Genomic DNA, 24,006 nt, shown 5'->3' on the forward strand with positions numbered 1-24,006 from the left:
TTCTTGGGGCTCCTGGCTGTTGGGAGTACATATATATATATGTATATTGAGCTTACACAGACCTGTAAAATGTGGTGTAAAATATGGGTGCCTAAAATAGGAAATACTTTCAGATTATCAATTGATGTAGGGACTTCTTTTTAGTTGTTGGTTTTTCTTTTTTCTAATATTTTGTCCCAAATTGTCATTTTAGCATTTATATTTTAAATCAAGTCAAAGGAGTGCTGGCATGAAAGGAGACAGCATTTGGCATTAGGCCTGAGAGACATAATGTTGAAGAATGTTTTGGAAATATATGGCTTGACTATTCGAAAAAAGACAACAAGGGAAGGGAAGATAAAACAAATAGAGAGTATTGTCATTTTTAGGTTTACAGTCTGACCCCTTGCTTGGGCAGACATTAATCTCTTTTGTCATAAATGTTTTCTAGCTACTGATCTTTAAGCCATCAATAAACTATGCTCTTGCCTTATAGATATTGAAATTGATTTTAAAAAATCTCAAATTTAACAAAATGAGAAACTTTATTTATTGGATAAGTTAAGTCTGCAATTCAGACTCTGTACCTCCAACTACCTCTGCTCCTCAGATTGTCCCCAGTGGAGTGAAATTTTGCCTACCATGGGAGTATAGGAACTGTTGAAACCCAAAGCCAACTTGTGGACAAGTAAATAAAGGCATGTAAAGATTCGATTCACAGAACAGATGGGCAGTCATTGGATGATGGGTGGCTTTGGTTATTTTAGTCTGAGGTCATGGCTAGTTGACTCCTAGGTAACAACCATGAAGTTTATTATGATTTCGTTTCTCTTCTTCATTCCAGAGAAATCTCATATTGAATACAGTGAGGGAAACTCCATGCTCTCTGTCAATGATGGAAAATACGTTATTGAAATGCCAAGAACTTTATATACCATTGTCATGCAAATAGGGCAGTTGCTTGGCCAAAAAATTCATTTGGAGATGTTCCAGTGGTAACTACCTAGATTTTCATGTTGGTAAGTACCTCTGAGGATTAAATGCCATGCATTGTGCTGAAACCTGTGCAGTGCAACAGCTCTCACCTGCTTCTATGGTATATATGAGTTCTGCATTTTCCCCTTTGTCTTTGTCCAGAGCCGTCACTTGCAGAACAGCTGATCCCAAAGCAGCCGATTCAAACACAGATGCTTCATACAATGGGTTGGTAAAATAAGGACTATGATCATTAGCATCTTCCACATTCACAATGACTCGTGCCAAGTTTCTTCGGTAAGGAAACTCCTGATCTCTGACCTTTAGGCAAAATATAAGAAGCAGTGGGACTAAAATCTCACATGGCAAAGAACTCATATGGCATGTTTGTGGTGAGAACAAAATAAGATAATGCATGCAAAATGCTTGACCCAATCCCAGGAACATAGTAGGTGCTCAATAAAACGTGGCATTCTCAAGTTAGGAAACTATGAACAAATTGAAAGAAGGGGCCATATCATCTTCTTTGTTCAGCGCCATGCCAGGCCCATGGTGTGTGCTCCCTCTGTGTTTCTTGAACTGATGCTTGGAGATCACAAACATTGCTTTCCTCTGGGTCCCCTCACACCGCCATCCTCTTCCCTGCCCCTTTGTGTATACAGCTGCTAAGGGAATGGTGGATGAAGGCTGCTCTAAAGGGGATATAGGAAGAGTGGTATTAATGAATATGATGTAGGCTTTGTCATTCATTCAACAAACATTTATCATCACCTATTATCTGTCAAGCGCTGGGCTTGATGCTGGCTGTTCAACAGGAATTTAGACATGCCTCCCTGCCCTCAAGAAGCTTACAGTTGAGTGGGGGGGCAGGTATAAACACGTAAATAGGCAGGAATTATGCACAGCCAGGGCTTCCTGGAGTCAGTAGTAGGAAGAATCTAACCTAATACTTGGCTTCCTGCAAGATGTAACAAGAACAAGTAGAAGTGGTTAAACTGGAAGGAGGTATGGTGGTGGTATTTCTGGCACAAATTTCAGAGCCAATATATAAAAAAGCCCAGTGGTGAGAGGAAGCTGTGATCACAGGAAGATGAACAGAATCTTAATTTCTAAAACTTGAGATGTCCATTTTGGCTTCACCAAAACCTTGCTCAAATGCTTTTAAGTCTCTCCTGCTTTGCATATGGTAGAAACTTGCAAACAATCAATTCTTTAACTACTACATGATTTTGCTATATTTTGATTTAGAATTAATCAAGTGTGTGCCCCTAGCTTGTTCAATGTTAGACTTCATAACTTCAAAGAAAAGTGAAGAAATTAGAAGATACATTGAGAAAGGCCATCAAAGAGAAGGGGTATTTCAGAGATGGTACCTAAAATGAATAAGCAAAAGGCCTAAAATGGCTTAGCGCAAAGAAAGGCAGCAAAAAGGAGTCATTTACTCTAAATATTCAATAACATAAATGATAAATGAGAGATATAACCAAACTGAATTCTGAGTTTCTTAAGGAAAGAATGAACAGAAATGACTTGAAGAACCAAGAGAATGGAATTAGTCACTGGTACAAAGTTTCTACCCTGGAAGAAAACACATACAAAAGCAACAAAGAGAGTGTGCTGAATTTCCCTGCCTGCAAACTGCTCTATCACACCCAAGAACCAAGCTAAACTCTTTGTTTTGGGGTTATTGGAATCTAGGTCTGTTCCACTTGAATGTAAGCTCCAAAGAGCTAGCTAAGCTCTCTTTTGTATCCTCAGTGCCTAGAACAGTGCTTGGTGCACAGTTAGGCGCTGAAGAAATATTTGTTGAATGAATGATGAAGAGGCAGAGAGATGGATTGAATGACCTCCATGAGTCACTGCTGTTCCCTGGAATCTAACTGGAAGCCATAACCAAGGGTGTGACATTCATGCTCCTCTTGACCCAGAGAGGTTTCCAGATTTGTGAAGGAAGAGCAGCACTTAATGGACATTACTTTCAGTGCCCTGGGAATTGGTGGCATCTTAGTGTGCTTTAAAGCTCATCAGATTAAAACTCTGTTACCCCATGAGTTTAAGGAATGCAGTGAGGTCTCTGTCAGGCAGTGGATGTGCCATGTCCTTGGGTTTTGGGGATGACTAAAGGAACAGATTTTAGGCCATAAACTAGTGAAGAGGGTTTCTCATTAACCAATACTTGACAATTATTTGAAATATGTAAATGATACTTTCAAAGTAAAGTAGCCTTGGGTGGGCCACGGTGGCTCAGCAGGCAGAGTTCTCGCCTGCCATGATGGAGATCCGGGTTCGATTCCTGGTGCCTGCCCATGCAAAAAAAAAAAAACCAGTAAAGCAGCCACGCCTGCACAATTTGGAGGCCCCATGAACCTGAATTCAGAATTAACACTGGCTATAGGCTTCAGTGTATTTTGAGATCTCTTTTGTGTGCCAGTATTTACCATTAGGTCCAATGGCAATAAGAAAAGTGAGTAATCAGTTCTCTAAACTCCTCCAAGGACTGAAACTCTTCCAAGTCCTGAGCACTGCATAGGTTGAATAAATGATTACCCTCGTGATCAACTTCCCAAAGAACTTCTTTTAAACTTTTTCATAAAATTTTCTGGATGCAAACCGATATACAAAGCCTGGGAGATTTATGGAAACGTGGCCTGTTCCTTCCAGCTCAAGTCAGTTCGTCTGTCAGCAACATTAACTGAGCAGCCCCTGTCTGCAGAAATCATCTAATATTTCAGTTTGGCAAAAATATGGAGCCGCTATTTAACAACAGTAATTCTCCACTGAAATAAAAGGCAAAAGTGAATGGAACTCGGCTGTGAAAGACCAAATTTACTACTACGTACAAAATATTAGGGCCCTGTTTTTCTCAAGACTAAGGTGTGTGCCTTGAATAGTCATGATTCTGTCAGGAAAGGAAATGAGGAGTTTGGTCCTACCATTACATTGAGAACGTGCTTGTCCTGGGCCTCATGGTCCAGCCTCTCGGCAGTATAGAGGATGCCAGTGCTGGGGTCAATGCGGAATTTCCTCAGGCTGATAGAGTCAATGCTGCTGTGGACAGTGTAGCTCAGCTTATGCTTCTCATCTCTATCTGTGGCTTCAATCTGCAAGATCTCTGTATCTGGAAGCACATCCTCAGAAATCGTCACATCGTAATTTGGCTGAGAGAATTCTGGGCCATTATCATTATTGTCCAGCACTCTGATAAATACCTAGTTAAAAAAAGACAAGAGTGTTGACCAATGCCAATTCATTCATTACTGATAGAAGAGGCCTCCTCCTTCTATGTTCCCTCCATCTCCTTGGCTCCTAGCTTCAAGCAGAAATGTCAACATGTAGGAAGATCTCTAATAAAAACTCTCTATAATTAGAGGTTGATGATAAACCAGTAGTTCACATCAGCAGAAACATAAACTATGAGTTGATCAACATTCTCACTATTAATTGAGACTGCCACTCAGAGGTGATAATTACACAGAATTGTTGGAAGCAGGATGTAAGAGATCACATGGTGGCCGTAGTGTGTAAGCTCCTGTGCTGGTTTAAAAATATTATATGCCCCAGAAAAACCATGCTTTAATCCTGATTCAGTCTTGTGGAGGCAGCTGTTTCTTCTAATCCTGATTCAATATTGCAGGGTGGAAACTTTTGATTACATTATCTCCACAGAGATATGGTATGCCCAGTTGTGGGTGTAATCTTTTGATTAGATGGAGATGTGACTCCACCCATTCTAGGTGGGTCTTCATTAGATTATTAGAGTCTTTAAAAGGGGAAACATTTTGGAGAAACAACAGAAGCTTTAGAGCCGACAGAAACATCAAAGCAAAGTTGACACAGATGCCAATACGTGGAAAACAGAGACATGGATGTTTGGAGATGCTTGGAGCCCAGAAGACGTTACCATGAGATGATAAGCAAGCCAATACCTGGAGAGAGCCAAGGGAAGCCAAGAGGTGAGAGTCAACTCAGGAGAAGTAAAGTGAGGAGCCCTCACAGGAACAGAGACTGAAAGCAGTGGAGCCCAAGAGCAAGGGACCACAGATGCCAGCCACATGACTCCCCAGCTGACAGAGGTGTTCCTAACCTATGGGCCTTCCTTGAATTAAGGTATCCTTCTTGGATGCCTTAGTTAGGATACTTTTATAGACTCAGAATGTAAACTTGTAACTTATTCAATTCCCCTTTTTAAAAAGCCGTTCCATTTCTGCTGTACCGCATTCTGGCAGCTCAGAAACTAAAACAGTTCCTATTATCTGAAGTTCTTGTTATGTGCTCCTTATAGGGGAATTAAGTAGGAGGCAGTGGTGGGATGGGAGAAGTGATGAAGAAGACACAAAGGAAAGGGAGGAATGGACCCAGAAGTGGTGTGCATAGTGCGGTCAGAGCTTCTCTATTGTCCATGCACTATAGTTCTCCTTCAGATGGGAGGTATCGAGCAAAGAACATGGCCTTTTTTGGCCTCTTCAAGTCGGTTCCTAAGACTTTTTGATCTACCTTAGTAGTAGTCTCTGATAGCTTCCTCTTTCTATTAATTGCTACTGGAAAGTTTTTCCAAGGTTACCTTGTATGTTTTCTGTCTCAAACTGGAATTATCCATTACTCCAAATGGATGAATGCCAAATCAATGATAGTCAAAATGTGATGTTTCCAAATTATTTTCTTTTAAAAACCATTTTATTAGTAAAACTTTCAGACATATATAAAAGTCATAGTTGAATGAACCACAGTATTTATCACTCAGCTTTGACAATTACCTATTCATGACTAATCTGTTTCATCTATATTCACACTTAGCCTCACCTCTCCAACCCCATATTATTTTGAAGCAAATCCCAGCCATCATATAATTTCAGTATGTATCTCTAAAAGGTAGGAACTCTTAAACACACACATTCATGCATGCAAAAGCATTATTGCACTAAATAGAGAAAATAGTAACTCTTAATATCATCAGATATTCAGTTGGTGTTCACATTTCTCCAATCGTCTTTTTAATGTGTGGTATGTGTGCATAATTTTTATCATAAATAATCAGGATGCAAATAAGGTCCAAACATTGCACTTGGTTGATATGTCCTATGTTTATCTTTTACTCTATAGGCTCTGTCTCCATCTCTATTTCCTTGCAATTTTTATATTGTTACTGTTGATGTTGAAGAAATAGAGCCATTTGATCTTTAGCTCCCACAGTCTGAACTTTCTACATGTCTCTCTAGCCCTTGTATTTCTTATAAATTGGTAGAGTGATATAGGAGGCTTTGTAATATTCAACTTTAAATCCCTTCCTTCCTTCCTCCATTCTTCCCTCCCTCTTTTTTCTTTCCCTTTCTCTTCTGAATAAAACCTCTTAGTAGGTGGTATAGTGTACTTACATCTGGTAGCAATGTAATTTATTAAAATTGCAAAATGGTAAAGTTCTAATTCTATGATTTCTTCTCCATTTATCAGCTGGAATAGTTCTTTAAAAAGAAACTTCTCATCAGCTATTTGGTTACTTTGAAGTCTAGGTCATATAGGAAATGCAAGCTAAGTATTGGAAATATAGTCAATGCAAGCTAAATACTGAATTCTTTCACTTTATTTACGATTTCAAAATAACAAGTTAGTTCTCCAGCATCCTCCCAACGTGATCAATGAGGGTTTTTTTACCCCAAGCATCATAATGAACTCATGACTTTTAATGCATTTGATGTTTCAGTCCACTGTAGATTTTATACTATGGATGCACAAGATGCCTCTATTTTGGCCTCTTCAAGTCGGTTCCTAAGACTTTTTGATCTACCTTAGTAGTAGTCTCTGATAGCTTCCTCTTTCTATTAATTGCTACTGGAAAGTTTTTCCAAGGTTACCTTGTATGTTTTCTGTCTCAAACTGGAATTATCCATTACTCCAAAAATTCTTGGTTCCTTTTAAATAGGAAATGGTATTTAGAGACCCCAGTCTGGGTGTTAGGAATGCTCTGGATTCACTATTTTTCTAGGTTTCCTTTTCCTCCCAGTGGATAAAAAATAAATATTTCATGAGTTCATATTGATGAATGCCAAATCAAAATTAGGCCTTTGAGATTTTAATTTAATCTCATTGTTTCTAAATCTGTAAATCTTTTTTCCCATGTTGAAATTTCTGATGCTCAATGACATCATCATAATAGTTCATTGCTTTATCTGAAGTACATGCACAAAAGTCTCAGAATAACATCAACATTATTGTTATATTACAATTATGATCATTCAAAACAGTTTACTATTATTTTGCAGTATTTTTTATTCTTAGGATTTATCTCAATAGGATATGTGTCAAATAACTATGTTTAAAGTCACTTAGAATAGTTTTTCCCTGCTCAGATGTGCCACTAACTGGATACACATTTAAGTTCCTTTGCTTCCATTTACTTTCAAATTGTAGACTTGCTTTTTATTTTTTTCAACACAACTTTGCTTTATATTTTATGTAAAGGTACCAAAGTCAAACCTACAAGAAAGGTATATTCAATGAAGTCCACCTTCTATACCTTTCCTCCTCATCTTCTACAGGTAATTGTCTTCCTTTCTTTAATGTTATGGTTACTCATCTATTTTGTTCATAGAAACATACTGTACAGACGTTTCTCTACCATGCTATTTTAGGTAACACTGTACTAGTGGTTCTCAACTGGGGACAATTTTGACCCCAGGAAACACTTTGCAATGCCTGGAGACATTTTTGGTTGTCATAACTAGAGTGGGCAGGGGACAGGGATGCTGCTGGACATCCTTCAATGCACAGGACAGCCCTCCACAACCAAGAATTATCCAACCCAAAATGTCACTAGTGCTGCTGTTGAGAACCCTTGCATTATATCCTGAAAATCACTCCACTGAAGTACAGAGATCCTCCTCTAGTGGTGTGGTGATTTGGAATGGTATATACCTCAGAAAGTCATATTTACAAAGCTAATCTGTTCCTGTGGGTGTAAACCTACAGTGAGTAGGTTTTCATGAAGTTACTTCAGTGAAGGTACTCTTTCTAGAGTACTTTATAAATGGATGAATGCAGAAAGGGATTGAGAGAGAGAGAGAGAGAGAGAGAGAGAGAGAGAGAGAGAGAGAGAGAGAGAGAGAGAGAGAGAGAGAGAGAGAGAATCAGGGAAGCAACAAGCTGAAACCTACGAAATCCAGAAGAAAAGGGAGAGACCAGCAGACACCACTATGTGCCTTGCCATATTGCAGAGGAGTCCAGGATTGCTGGCAGCTAATCTTCAGAAAGAAAGCATCGTCTGGATGAAGTCTTGATTTGGACATTTTCACAGCCTCAAAACTGTAGGCTTGTAAGCTAATAAATTGCCATTGTTAAAAGCCAACTCATTTCACAATATATTGCTTTCAGCAGCCTAGCAAACTAAAACAAATGGGTAGATGTGTAGTAGCTTATCCAATCAGTCCTCATTCGATGTTCATTTAGGATGTTTCCAATATTTTTCTTAGAAATAGTACATAATTGTGTTAATTTGAAAGCTGCTGGAATGCAGTATGCTACAAACGGAATAGCTTTTGTAAAGGAGAATTAATTTAGTTACAAGTTTACATTTCTAAGGACATGAAAGTATCCAAATTAAGGCACCAACAAGAGGTTACCTTCACTCAAGAAAGGCTGATGGGTCAGGGACACCTCTGTCAGCTGGATAGTCACATAGCTGGCACCTGCTGGTCCCTTGCTCCTGGGCTCAGTCGTTTTCAGCCTCTGATCCTATGCGCGTCCTTCACTTTGCTTGTCCAGGGCTGGCTTTCATCTTTTGGCTTCCCTTAGCTCTCTCCAGGTTTTTGCTTGCTTAACATCTCATGGCCATATCTGCTGGGCTTCAGGCATCTCCAAACATCCATGTCTCTGTTCTCCATGTGTCAGCATATGTCAGCCTTGCTGTGATGTTTCTGTTGGCTCTGAGGCTTCTGTCATTTCTGATTCTCTCCAAAATGTTTCTTCTTTTAAAGAATTCCGGTAAACTAATCAAGACCCACCTGGAATGGGTGGGGTCACATCTCCATCTAATCTAGGTCACACCCACAACTGAGTGTCAAATCTCTGTGGAGATAATCTAATAAAAAGTTTCTGCCCTACAATATTGAATTAGGATTCAATAATTCAAACCTAATAATTAGGATTAAAAGAAACGGCTGGCCCCACAAGATTGAATCGGGATTAAAAAATGGCTTTTCTGGGTACATAATATTTTTAAACCAGCACAATAATACAAAGCCTTAAGACCCTGCCTTTTCATAATTTTGTTAAGTGTATCTTTGGGTTTCTAAAGTGGGACCGCTTGATCAAGGGTTAAGTGCTCATACTGTTTGGCTAGATATTTCCACATTCCTCTTTCCAGAATTTTTATCATTTTTGCATTCCCACAACCAATATATAAGAACAACTGTCTTCTCACACAAACTTGCCAACAGTGTTTATGTGGTAAAACTTGGATTTTTACCAATCTGATAGATAAGAAATGGCATTTTAGGGTGGTTTTAATTTGCATTCTCTTATGTGTGAGGCTGAGTATCTTTTCATAGTTAAAGATCCATTTGCATTTCTTTTTCTGTTAAATGGTTTATATCAGTTCATTCTTCTAATCGACAAGATGGCCTTTTCCTTTATTTTTGGAAGTTTTGTGATATAAATTGCAAGTATGTTTTTCAGTTTTGTCGTTTATTTTTATTTTGCTCATCATATTATTTCTGCCATGCAAAAGTTTTCATTTTATTTTTACATAATCAAATATATCAATTTTTCCCTTATTGTTTCTGGTATGAACTTAGAATCTATTCCTCATTTCCAGGTTAAAGACGAAGTCCCATTTTTAAACATTAGTGTTTGTATGTTTCATTTCTTACAATTGCATCTCATACATTTGGAATTTTTTCTGGTATATTATGTGAGGAATAGAACCAGATTTTTTTCTTTTTTTGACGCTGCTATCTAGTTACCTCAATGCTACTTTTTAAAAAGAGCATAAACTCCCCACTGATTTGCAACTGCATATGCAATTGGTTAATTTCTGGATTTTCTATTCAGTTCCATTGGTTTATCTGTCTATTCATGCATCAATATAAAAAATGTTTTAATTAAAGAGGCTTCACAGTATGTTTTAATGTCTAGAAAGGCTAAATCCTCTCATTGTTCTTTTTCAGGGATTTCCTGGCGAGTCTTCCTTGTTGTTCTTCCAAATGGACTTTATAATTAGCTTGTACAGCACTGGACAGAAACTTGACATATTTGGATTATGCTAGATATATAAGTTAACTTAGGGAGAATTAATTTCTTTTTAATGTACTCTTCTACCCAATATCATGATTTGTCTCTGCATTCCTTCAAATCTACTGCTTGGTTTTTCAGGGGTTTCTATATTTTCCTTAAATAGGTTTTGAACACTTTTTAAAGGTTATATATGTATATCCTAAACAGGGTCTTCTCTTCCATTATATTTGTTCACTGTGTATTTAAAAAAAAATACATATTTTTAAAGTAACTATATAGGTTGTTGATTTTAACCTGCTATTTTACTAATTTTTCCTATCATTTGCAGTTTTTCCATTCATTCTTTTGAGATTTCCAGGTATATAATTATACTATACACAAGTAGAAGTAATTTTACTTATATTGGTGCACGTTGCTTTATCTTGTTAACTGTATTGGCTAATACTTCCAGCACAAGGTTCAACAGTGGTGGAGATAGTGGACATTGTTGTCTTATTCATCACTAACAGGAAAGTCTCCAGTGATCCCCCATTAAAAAGATTCTGACAATTGGCTGCATTCTAGAAAATTATTTACTTTAAAAAATAAATGCAATCAGATCACAGTTAACCATATAAATAGCAATGCCATCACTCACTTTGGTGCAAATATGCTTTTTTTTTTTTTTTTTTAGTGAGAGAAAAAGGGTCACACTCTCACCTTTGTGCCAAGATTTGCCCATGGGAATGAGCCTTACATTGGGACAAGCATTGCCCTGTGAGTTGTGGCAGAAAAAGGATTGAGAAGTGTGCCTATAGGATTTGGGATATTACTGTATCTCCACTGCATTTGGAAAACCATACTAGATCCTCTGAATGCCAATTCTTCCTTAAAAAGTTCAAGTTAACTTAATCAAGATGCTAAAATATTTGTGTTCAGAGAAGCAGATATGTTAACAAGATAAAAAAAAAAAAAAAAGGCCTTCGTGGCCAGCAAGTCTGCCCTGGCCTTCACAGAGTTTCAAAGTTGATGTGCTTTTGAAAAGCTTGCCTCTTCTTGCTTCTTTGTCCTGTGCCTAATCTACAGTCAGAACAAGTGTTACCCTGTAAAAGGCTTCCTTCTCCTCATTTGCTTTTTATTTCCCACAGTTGGGGCCATTTGTGAGCTCCTGAACTAACAAACAAAGCAAAGTAACTCTCAAAGATGTTGTGTTCAAAACGGTAATTGAAAGGCCTAAAGAAGTACAATGGAATCAAAGAAGGAGAAAACCTGAATGTAGGAAGTCTCTTCAGAGCCAGTTTCAATGCTGCCCACCACAAACACTTTGGATTTTGCAGACTTGTCTAAGCTAAGTCTGGGTAGATGCCAAACCCTGCTTTAAAAAGGCTCACGTCATGAAGAATCCATGGGGTGAGTTTTAGGGTAAGGGCCCTGTGTCTTTATAGACCCGATTAAGCCCTAAATTACTGAAATTCTGTTCTGCCTCTGCAGGCATTTCAAAACTGTATCAAAAACATCTTATAGATGTGACTTCAAGGGTGATGCTTTTATATTCTCTCTAAGCTTACAAATGTTTCTGAATGTAGAAGTATAAAAATCAAGTCAGCTTGTACTTGTTTTACTATTTATATCACTCTAGTGTATTCATTTCTCAAACACTTTATTCCTAGTTTACCAATGCAGAAAAGGATAAGGATGTGTCCAGAGTCACAATGATAAAACTAGAATTAAAACCAGGTCTGATGAAACTAAATACTGTTTCCATTCCATTATACTATGTCCATGTGCATTTAAGTTATATACACGTATGCATACAAATATTATGTGCCTTGCTATACACAAATCTTAATTTACAAAACAGAGAAGTAACATGACCATTCTCATTTCAGGAACATTAATTACAGGATTATTTTAAATAGAAAGCTCCTTAGTGCCTCTAAAATTGGAATCCATTTTCAAAAACTGACTTATGTTGTCAGGCACCGATCTAGTACACACAGGGAAATTTTATTGTTATCTTTTTAACAGAAAGTCTCACATCTTAAGAGTTGGCTTGCTGCTGTGTTTTATCTATTTATAAAATTTGTTCCAGCATTTTCTAATCTAAATATTCAAGGAAGGTTTGGGCTACTCCCTTTTTCCTTTACTAAGAGAGAGATGACACTAAAGGAGATGAGAGGAAACCACAGGGAATCGTGGAGCAGCTTTACAAAAAGTGATGTGGGTTTCTCCCCTTGTTTTATGGAGGTAAGGGTTTTTGAGAAGTGATAAAATAATATCCAGATGTGCAAGGTAAAAATCTGCTTTTTAAGGAAGCGGGCCAGTTAGGGACTCCCAACGCGTCACTTAAAGACAAAGAAGAGAGGTGGAATCCTAAGGCTGCCGAGGGAAAGGCTAACCTTAGGGAGGCAGGTCACAGGCCTCCCAGCCCCAGTGAATGCAGATTTCTTGGCATAAAGACTCTGTGTCCAATCTCAATTAACTGCCTTTGTGGGGTTTAAAACTTTGGAGCTTATCTGAAGGAGATTATTAATTAAGGTTTGACGGGGGGGCGTACAAATACAAGGTGATTTTCATATCTTTATAAATCAAAGCATGACCTGAACAAGAAAAACATTAAAATCACAAAATCACATATCACACATCCCTGAATGAAATTAATGTAATTTTTAGATTACTATGTGGGCATTAATATCTCTGTTGTCTTTCATGAGTAACAATAAATTCCACTCACATAATTCTTTAGAGTTATCAGGAATGTTATTTCAATTTTAGTTGAGAGCCATACTGACATAATAAAATCTGTATCTAGCTAGCATGTCACAAATATAAAAGAATCTATACTCTTACAATAATCCATGAGGTATGGAAAGTCTCATATTCGTTTATCAGAGGAAATTTAGTTTCCCACAGACAAAGCCACCTTCTTAGCAACTGGTTAAGTGCTGACTTGAACCTGGGTCACTTGGTTTTGGGTCAGTGCTGCTTCCACAGTACCAATGTTTTCCCTAATAAAATTAAATTGCATATTTTGTATATGCAGGGGAAAGTTCCTGGGAGGGTATGTGATTTTGAGAGGGAAGTATGGTTTTGTACATTGTAATCTATGCACACCTAGGCAGGTCACCTAACCTGTCTGTGCCTCAATTTCTCTTTGAAAAATGAGCATAATAACACCTGACTTAACTACTCCCAGGGTCCCTTGGAAATGAAGTTTAAGAATGAGCTATGTTAACTGGAAAGTCTTATTATGTAAATATCAGGAGTTATATATTATTACAGATTTTCACCCACTGACCCATTGGAAGAGCCACATTCTAGATTTGTTTAACATTTGCTATGAAGATACAGTATCTCAGTGTACATCTGAGATGCATGATGCATTTTGGGCAAAGTTGTTAAAATTAAATAATTTCTCATCCTCGGTGATGTGTCACTTTGGCTGCGTAGCTCAGCAGGTTAAAGTGAGGGCTGTAAAGAGGCTGAAGTATTTTGTTCTTCCGGCATGTGTGTCTGGCTGTGAAGGAATCTCAAGATCACTTTCCTCAGGCAGCTCTTCTGAAAACGTGCCCACCCCAACCTGCCCCCACCCCTGTAACTAGTATGGCCAGGTGAGTTTCTTTTCCTTTCTTTTGAATAGATAACAAAAATATACTCTTGCCTTTGAGAGGCAGCATGGTATAGTAGTGGTTGAGAGAGAAAGCTCTGGAATCAGATTGCCTGGGTGTGAACCTGTGATTCTACTCAAGTTTCTTAACCTTGCTTCGTCTCTATTTCCTTAAATGTAAAAGGGCATAGCAATAGTGGATTGGTTACTTTCCTACTGCCGCCCTCCTATTGTGCTGAGAGTGCCTTACAGTATCACCTCTTCCCTTGGACTCCAGGACAAGTCAGAACTATCCAGACTAGTTCTCCATTCAAAGGCTGGATGCAGCCATGAGGTCATCATCATCATCAGAGCTCTGTCTCAGGCACTCATTTATTTCTCACAACAATCTGTGAGGCAGATCTGATGTTACAAATGCCATTTTGTAGATCCAGCTCAGAGAAGCAGTAATGAGAATAGTAAGTAGCACAGCTCATATTTATTGAGTGTCCATCACATTTAGACCCCATGCTAATGGTCTGCATGCATGAACTCATGTAATCCTCCCAGTAACTCTAACGATGTAGGTATTAGTCCTTCTGTCTGCCAATGAGGAGATGAGGATACGGAGAAGTTAAGTAACCTACTCAAGGTGACTCAGCTACTAAGTGGTAGATTTGGGATTGGGACACAGATTTATCTATGACAAAGCTCATGCTGTCAAATACTATGCTATATTATATAAAGTGCAGTAAATCTCCCCACAAAATAAACAGCTATTTTATGTAGCTGTATTTTCCATCTTGGCAGGAGGTTTTTATAAATCTTGGGATGCTATGTTCTTTGTTCATTTGAATCTTTATAATATGAAATCCACAGGACCTTCTGACATCCTATACTCATGCTAGGAAATCTCAGTAAAGAAAAGAATGTTTATTCATCACCAGATATCACAGTTCTGAGGCACGAGAATCCTGTGAGAGCTGGGAAAAGAGGACAAAACTGAAGATGGAGGTTTTCATGTAGACAGAAATCCCCAAAGCTCTGATTTTTTTGACATTTGAGAGGTAAAATTCACTATGTTGTTTATGGCTGATTTGGAGTCCATGCCATAGCATGCTTTATGATTCCAGATGAACAAAGCAGAGAGAAGTTCCCAAAAGGAAAACTGAATTGGTATTTTTTGGGCTATGGGACAGTTATTTAGTTATTCAGTGAAGGGCATCTGTTTGATGGTGGAATCAAGTTGCCTAGGGTCATGGATTAGAGCATGTTTCTAAAGATTTTTTAAAGAAACTGAGAAAGGCTTCTCCTTCCCCAAACATTCTTCCGTAAAAATGTCCTTGATACCGAGGGCGTTGACAGAATTGTTCTTGTCACCACTCCCAGAGGAGCTGTTGTGAAGGCCTGACTAGGCAGAGGCTGGTAAGGTATTTGGTCCCTAACACAGTCCGACAGGCACCTAATGATTCTCAGATATTAATAATGATGATGCTCAAGTTTGCACCCTGGGAATTGGTTAATTCTCACTTCTTGAGACGGTGATAGCTGTGAAGACACAAAATGACTCGTATGCTTTTGACAAGAAAATCTTTTGATACCCTTCATTAACTTAGATAGCTTGGCCTTGCCAAAGGGAACCTCCAAGCTCATGCCAAGTCTCTTACGCCTTCCAACTAGTCTGGAGATAAGACTAATCATGTGCTAGTCTGAAAGAAAATCAACAAAAATAGGACTTGAACAATACATTCTCTCAAAATATTGTAATACATGCTTCGTTATTAATTTACAATGAGTGGGTACACATCAGTTATCTGGACTCTGAATCACTGTGATCTCAGGCCCTGAGTACAGTAGCTCATGGTAGGAGGTCAAGAAATATTTTTCAAAGAAATGCTTTTAGATGATTTTTCACCTAGTCCGAATGAAATTCTAAAAGAAAAGTTTCACTGACATTTTTTTTCCTTAACATGAATCAGCTGTGTGCTTTGGAGATACGGCATACCTACCAGGTAGATCCTGATAAATATGTATTATCTACTATTCATTCATTCTCAAAATATTAACACATATCTATAACATTCTGGGAACACTCAATTATCCTCTAATTCAAGTGTTATAAAACCCAGGAGGAAAGTATGGAAATGAATGATTCCATGATCTATTTGTATTTTACTCAAATATGTCTAAGAGTTTTTAAGCAGCACTAAAAAGTAGTGGTTGGATACACTAAGACATGGCTAATTTAGAAAACCCATTTAGAGTGAATTTGCAGTATCATCTTAGCAATACTGTGGGACAGTTATTTTGTATTAGTCTTTGGGGTGTTCTTGATTCCCACAGAGATCACGGGGTTCAACCATGGGCTGCTTTTCCATGTGCCTATTTTTCAGTCTCCAAAAAACTTTGAAGCAGTATGGTTCTAGGTAGTATGATCATATAATTTATTGTCCCAACTGGGGCAACTTTGAGGATGAGTGGGCACAGTTAGTAATTGTGTAAACAGGACTCCATCAGGCAAACAGAATCCGGGGAACTTTGGCCATTCTAGTTACAGGGGGACACAGGTTGTAGGGTCAGGAATTGTGGGGTCTAATCTAAGATCAGCCTACACTGGCTGCCTCATCATGTACAAACCACTTACCCTTTTTGGGCTTCAGTTTATTTGAAGGAAATTTAAAGAGGTTATACTAACATGAACTCTGGTTGGCTGGTTGTTTTCCAAATTCTACTATTTTATTATTACTATCAGACTCAAAGGAAATAGTCTAATATTTTTGGAATGGCTTTGAACTAAGGCAGCTGACTAGGTAGGACACTGCTTAAAAAGCTAATAGTTGAAAAGCATATATTTATTTAAATAAATTGACCCCTGCTTATATGGGATGGTAAAAATTACACCTCCACTACCTGAAGCATTGTGAGGTTCTGAGGTTGCATCTGGGCTCAGCAGGAAAAGGGTCGGCTTCTGGGGACATGGGAACAGGGACGGCTTCTGGGGACACGGGAATGGGAGCAAGAAGTGGGGAGGAAGCCAGGGGATATAGCTTATATATGTACGAAAGCTCTCTATTGTAAGTAGCCTATTTCTCTGGAGCTAAATAATAAAACAAAAAAATCTTCTCATATTTTGGGCAAATATTTTGATATCTAATATTGTGTTAGTCACACTTAAGATAATGTGCATTGAACCATTTAAAAAGCTGCGAGTTTTTCACTCCTAGCTGTCAGCTTCCTTTCCTATGCACTTAAGTAGCAGAATATAATCAGCGGTTCTCCACCCTGGATGAATGTTAGAATCAAATAGAATTTCTGGGCAGGGTAGGGGGGAGAGTTAAGCAGCAATGCTTTTAACCCCGTTTCCTCCAGGGGATTCTTCTGTGCAGCCAGGATAAAGAAATACAGGCCTAGTGGCTAGAGGAGGATAAAGGGGTCAGGACACTTAGATTCCGGCCCTTGCTCTCTATTCACTGGCTCTGTGACCTTGGATATATCAAGCATTTCTGAGTCTGTAAAATGTTTATTTGCACTCTTAGGTATTCTCTGGCTCTAACTTTTGTTAACTGAAAAATGAGGAGAGGAAGAACATCATTGCATGTTAACTCAGAGGATACAGATGTCCTTCTCTTTGGAAATTCAAGAAAAGTTTACTTTGTTGTCAAAGAGATAAATCTATAATAACTGATCAAAAAACAGATGCATATTGCTGAAAAAGGCAGCTAAGTCATACAATAATATTGATAGAATAATTGTTTTTAGGTTCTCTTAAATGACTTTTTTAACACTACAAATCCATTGATATAATTTACTACTTATATTTTTGTCATTGCTTGCAACCCTGACTTTAATAGACTTCTCAGTATCCCTACTATTCAGTAATTTAGCATCCTACCTGAGTGACAGCAACATTTGTTCCATCGGTGACTTCCACACTCATATTATAGAGGGACCTCTGTTCAGCATCCAAAGGTTTTGCAATCACAATTGTTCCAACACCCTTCTCTGCGTCAAAAGAGCTGTCAAAATTCCCCCCTGATGATTTCACAAAAACAACATGGAATTAGCAAATCTGAAATTATTATACAAATTATTATTTGTATTGAAATAAATATCTTTAATGGGAGGAGTGCTTATATAGAAGTATTTTTGACAAGCATTGCTATGGCTCACTTTTGTACATTTTAATTGGGACCTCTTTATTTACTAATTTAATTCATACTTCAAAATGCAAGCTCTACAATGCATAACACACGACACCAAAAAACAATATATTGCAAAGAAAGTCCTCAGTGGTAATGTTAGAGTAGTGAAGGATAAATTAACTCCATAAAATATTTAGAAAGCTAAAAGTTCTGCAATTCCTTTTGGCTTCTGTGCTAAGAATTTTTAGACCCTTTGTTTTTTTCCAAGGTAGATTAAATTCTAAGTAAATAAATAGTCCAATTATTGTTAATAAAAATGCATAGACACTTTTAAATCTATTCCAGGATTGATGGTAAATATTTGGTTGTTAGAGTTCAGATCCCTCAAATAAATGTCAGAAATAAAATCATAAATACTAGAAAGGAAGAAAGCAAAAAATTGAATTTTTTTATTAAAAATTCTATATCTCCAATCTGGGATATCTCCAAATTTAGATATAATTTTTGTCACCTTGACAGTGTGAATTATTTTTCTCCTAAGAAGTAGAAAATTTTTGAGAGATTTTATAAAACAGAATCTGGAAAGAAGTAGGAAAAAACATCAACTTATGTAACATCAACTTATAAAACAATTTATATAAAATTTTAGAAAACTTTACTTTTTCCCCCAAGGTCAGGTGTAATTCATAGTCTGCAGATGGTATGCTTAAAACAACTATGGTATTGTTGAAAGTGCTGCTGATTTTCTCCATCTCTGTCAACCAAAGTGTAGTTTAAGATTTTTCCCAAATGAAAATTTTTTAGGGTAAAACAAGATGATGACATAAATGCTGGAATGATTGTAATTAAATATCAAATATCAGAATATGTTCACAAGCTCTATTTATTTTAGTCTGAAATTTCATGGTGTCAATTAATTTTCTTCTTGGAGAGTGATTTTTATTTAACTATAGTATTTTAGGTTATGCTTTGATTAAGTTTAATATTTTAGAAGAGAAGCTTTGGCTTCTCTTAACATTCAATATTCTTTGTGTTTCATTTTGCTGATCAATAAACAATACATCCCTATGATATTACGATTATAAATGGGCAGATGAGTCATTAAAAAGGAGAATTTTACACTAGAATTTGATGTATAGTGACTCAAGATAAATAATATGATTTATTTATAAGAAAACCTGATCATACATATTTCAAATACTTATTGCCTGCAGCTGTCATATACTCTTAAGATTATTTAATTGCTGGAGAGAACATAATTGCCCTTGACATTTAATTAAAGTTATGGAGATAAGGGGGCAACCAGAGTATTGCTTGGAGATGATATACTTTTTCCAAAATTTCATCTAAAAGGAGATTCATCATTCGATTAAATCTTTAATTGATTTCTAAGGAGAACTACATATTAACACTCTTAAAAATCTTTTGAAGAACAGGACAAGAAAAGAAGAGAGGAAATCTAGGCTGAAAAGGGAAGCATGCCTTAGGTCACCATTTCTTTTTTCAAAGGCAGTGTTTCATGTTGATAACCACATGAAATAAAATGTAAGGCTAATTCAAGTGTCTTGAATAATCATCTTAATGAAAAAAGAAAAATAATTTGCTATCGAGTGGTACATTCTCGTAAAATCTTTCCCATGGAACCTCTCAAAGAAAGGGCATAAAATCACCTCACAAGACCTACGTAAGGGGAAAGATAAGTATGTAAATTCTTGATTCATTTCTGGTAGATATGAAATCACATTTTAAATAATCTCTAGACTGCTTTCCTAAGCAAGATAGGCTTCCTTTTCAAAATCTGAGGACCATGATTTTTAATGGGGGCTGGATGGGGTAGGGTGGGGGATCATTCTCCAAGTCAATTATCTTAGAACTTTAGTTTGCTCCAGATTAATCATTAATGGAAATGCAATTTAGTGAGCATGCAAGCAAAGATTTCCAGTTAGAGTCACTGTTTAAATGGGGAATCCTCTATACCCTCCCTCACTGACTGATAACTTTCATTCTCTGCAGTGCCCTATACAGAACTACATAATCACTTTGTTTGCTTAGTGGCATAAAACTTACATATGCCATAAAGATTGTGTGCTTTATTTTCTACTTTTGGCTACTTTTTTTTTTTTTTTTTTACATGAACAGGCACCAGGAATCGAACCCGGGTCTCCGGCATGGCAGGCAAGAGCTCTGCCACTGAGCCACCGTGGCCTGCCCTTGGCTACTTTTATAGTTGTCATTTTTTGCAGTTCTCTCTTCCCCTGTGTGTGTCTGTGTTCCTCATTCACCTTTACCGTTTCAAATAGTCTAGAAGAGAAACCTCTAAAGGGGTGGCGGAGATAGACAAATAGAAAAGCAGACCAATGGGCACTTGAGAAAACCATGAAGTATATGTCTCTAATACTCATTTTCAGGATGCTCACTCCTAGTTAAGTCAAGATTTCATTTTAGGACAAAGTTCCTAAAATCTTCAGTAAGTTTTCAAATGAATTTCTGACGAGGGACACAGAATCTAGACCAGCAGTTCACCATCAAGCCTCAGGTGATATAATAACCTACCACTTAAGCATCCCATTTCATAAACGACTCTGTATCTCCCCCCCAGGTCTCATTTTTCAGGCTCCATTTTAGCCTGAAAGGTGATTTCATTTTCAGAAGGAACCATGTCCAATTCATCTGGGGTGAAAATATTAAGTCCAAGAAGTCCATTTTCACTAGCAGCATTCTGTTTAAACAAGGTGTGCTTCTTCAGAGCCAGTAACAGAACATGCAAAGCCAGAGTGTGTTTGGTGCAGCAGCGTTAGGCTAAACAAAAGGTGGGAGGAGGGAGGACACTGCCAGCTGGTCTGAGTCTCAACAAAGTGGGGAATTAGAAAAGTCACAGCCTGAGCGTTGCTGCAGGGACGTGCGGCAGAGATGGTTAAAAGCGAGGTTGTGAACAGCCCACAAAACAGATATTTCATAGCAGGGACATTACTCTTTGACCGTTTTTGGTTAAGATGGGTGTAATAGAGTAAACGAAGAGCAGAAGAGGCACACTGGAATTTTACTTGATTCTAAAGTTAAACATAGCAAATAAGAATGGCCTAAACAGCTTTAAAAATGGGACTTGGAGGAAAATACTTTTAGTTAAAAGCTAAACTTGAATGTGCTGGGCCGTAGGGCACTGGGCCATGATTTAGCCAAGTTTTCCTTTAAAAAAGGATTCAAAGTATTCCCATCTCTCCCTAAAGAGAACGATGGTGAAAATTACATTGCTTCCCCTTTAGAGAAGCTTCTGTGTCCCTCCCCTAAAATAGGATTTCATTCCACTCCATGTGTAATTTTAAAAATATCAACCCAAATCTAGTAGTTACTAAGGGGGAAGTGTTATGTGAGAAGCTTCCAAAACACAGAGCTGTTGAATCCCAATGAACTAAGGAAACCATATACAAGCTGTTCATTCAAGTTCAGTGTGTACACTGAACTTAAAGAAAAATGTTATATACCAGTTACAGTTTGACCAGGGAAAATCTTTTGACTTGGGATGAAGCAAGCACAGTAAAGGGCTGAAAAGGATATTTATACCAAAGGCAGGAGAGACTGGGTGGAGATCAGGAAACAGTGGTAGGAAGAAAAATTCCCTCTAAAATCCAGTTTAAAATTCACTTTCTTAAAGCAGTTAATACATGAAGAGTTGTTTAGATTTTCTATTATTTACTAAGGGCTCCTCAGATGAGCTACTCTGGGCTACACTTGCTCTGGAGAAAAGAGAGGCTTGTTTAGGATCAAATTTGGAACAAGTGAAAATTAAGAGAAAAATGATGTTAATTGATTGATTTTGAGTAAGAGTCACTGGGTGGAGAAACAGCTATACTAGGAACGGTACATGAATACGACTTTGCACAGGAAGTACAGACAAGACTTTGCACAGGAAGTACATAGTGCTAAAGAACTATGGCCACTTGGAGAGAGAAGGCCCAGAGATGTCCAATCTTCAGTCAGAGAACATGGCCACTGCTAAATAAAGGATTGCACCATTGGGTGCAAGGTTCAAGGAGTACAAGGTTCAGGGAGTACAAGGTTCAAGGAGTACAAGCATAAGCTAGTGAGACAGAACGGCCAAGAGCCTAAGAGTCTGCAGGAACAAACTCAGAGCCAAGGGGTTCCAGGTAGAATGGAACCATGAGCCAGTAGTGATCATCACCAGAGAATTATTTTCAAAGGAGAACTTTTCTCCTCTCTTTGACATTGTGCAAGGCAAATAAACAAAGCTATTTTAAGTGCTTATTATCTACAAGGAAACCATTTTTCTAGTCTGTGCCAGGTGAAAAGCTGAAAAAAAAAAAAGGATGGTAGCACCCCCCATTAAATTGTGGATATAGAAGAATTATTTGAAGTGCGTAATAATGATTGCCTTTACAATACAAATATTTGCCACAGAGATAAAGATATGGGACTGAACTGTGAACCAGATTGCGTGCACATTAGAGAGTATGTAAATCAAGGAACTGTTGAGTTGAAATCATAGTCTCCTGAGAAGTGTGAAGATATGTGATAAAGCCACAAAGGATTATGGGTTATTTTTGTTCTCCTCATTTTCTTTCCTTTTTAACGCAGAGAAGGAACATGCTGTGCGTTAGGCTGTTTAAACACAGAACAGCTGAACTTTATTATGTTTCCTTTTAATTACAGCTTTCTTAAGTGGGTTATAAGTAGGACTTCTGTTTCTGGAAGCTGAGGAGAGCCTAGCTACATAACATCGTAGGCAGTGGTCTCTTTGAGGGCACAGGAAAGTGGCAGATCCTTGATGCAGGGGTCCAGGACTGGGAACAGAAGCTTGCTCACCACACAGCTTTTGTGAATCTGTATCATAGTAAGAGGGAAAGAAATGAAGTTCAAGCAAGAATCTGGTAGATGTGGAAATATGGAAATGAGAAAACTATATTCTCGGGAAAAACTTGTGCTGAAACACTATTTCTGCTTACCTAATGAGAATTTATTAGCTATAGCATTTTTAAGCTGTAAGTGCCAGGCCAGGATGCATGTTCTCTGTAACTGTAAATGTCCACATGGGTGTCTGAATGCACTAGGTCTAAAACACAATCAAATCTTGACTCCCCTTGTAACATTCCTTATAAGAGCATTGACGAAGGCAAGACCTATATATTAACTTGAGACCTCGTTACTGACATGACATGCCTATTCTTAGCATTAAACTATTGTACACTAAGTTTTTTAAGCTATCACTCATTATTCCTTGTCTTCCCCCTCTGTATTAGTTTGGACAAGGAAGATGCTTAGGTAAGGAGGAAGGGGAGGGAGAGATGAGAGTCTCAATGGCCAAGGATAAATAAGAAATCTTGAAAGTGAGAAAGAAATATCTGAAGATGATAAAACAATAGGTATTTAAAGAAGGGGATGGATGCTGTCAATAGATTGAAAAAAAATGACTCTGATAGACTAAAACGGTAGATTTAGTGGAAGGGAGAAAATATTAATACTGAAAGCAACCAACACCTGGGGAAAAGACTTTATGTCCACAATGAAATTAAGAGTTAGAATTTTAAGATGCCCTTGGCTGGATGTGGGGATGCAAAAATATCATGCTGTGTTTGGACATACAGCTCAAAAAGTTAAATTTGTAAGAGAAGATCAATTAGACCTAGTCAAATCTTCTGTGAAATCTCTGTGATGGAGTTATCTAGAGAGACAACCCTAAAAACCTCCATTAAGTGAACTGCTCAAGGCACTAAAGCCAAGGGGATTCTGTAGGAAGAGTGAAAGCTGAGGCCAAGTTTTTGATCATTGTTTCTGGGTCTATATTTGTAGGAGCTCAAAGGAACTCCTTCTAAGGAGAGCTCTCATCTGTAAAATGCCTATCTCTTCTTGAACCAGTCATATTCCCATTTTGTCTAATATGCTGTGGTTGCTGTGGCTGGGAAAACAGCGGAAGGTCACACTGACTCTGGACAGATTTCAGGTGGCAAAGGTAGAGTTAACATATTGGCTGCCTGTGGCTCTCAATCAGTCAGCATCATTTATCCCATGCTCCCTGGGTGAACAGCAAGGGACGCATTGGCAGGAGGAATAAATGAGGAGACATGGGTCTTGACCTTAATGGTTAATAATGGAGATAGGATAGGC

General features: G+C 37.8%; 1 protein-coding gene across 5 annotated transcripts in view; it reads right to left on the reverse strand.

The window, feature by feature from the left end:
- FAT3 (FAT atypical cadherin 3) overlaps positions 1 to 24,006 on the reverse strand; it is a 655,772-nt gene that overhangs the window by 94,108 nt on the left and 537,658 nt on the right. For all 5 annotated transcript variants that reach the window (XM_077113295.1, XM_077113294.1, XM_077113296.1 and 2 more), the window contains 3 exons: positions 17,637 to 17,776; positions 3,888 to 4,163; positions 1,065 to 1,275 (listed from right to left, as the gene is read on the reverse strand). In XM_077113295.1, the coding sequence (XP_076969410.1) occupies positions 1,065 to 1,275; positions 3,888 to 4,163; positions 17,637 to 17,776 (627 nt within the window). The remainder of the gene's footprint in view (positions 1 to 1,064; positions 1,276 to 3,887; positions 4,164 to 17,636; positions 17,777 to 24,006) is intronic.

Source organism: Tamandua tetradactyla, chromosome 8, assembly GCF_023851605.1.
Source record: "Tamandua tetradactyla isolate mTamTet1 chromosome 8, mTamTet1.pri, whole genome shotgun sequence".
NCBI classification, from domain to species: Eukaryota; Metazoa; Chordata; class Mammalia; order Pilosa; family Myrmecophagidae; genus Tamandua; species Tamandua tetradactyla.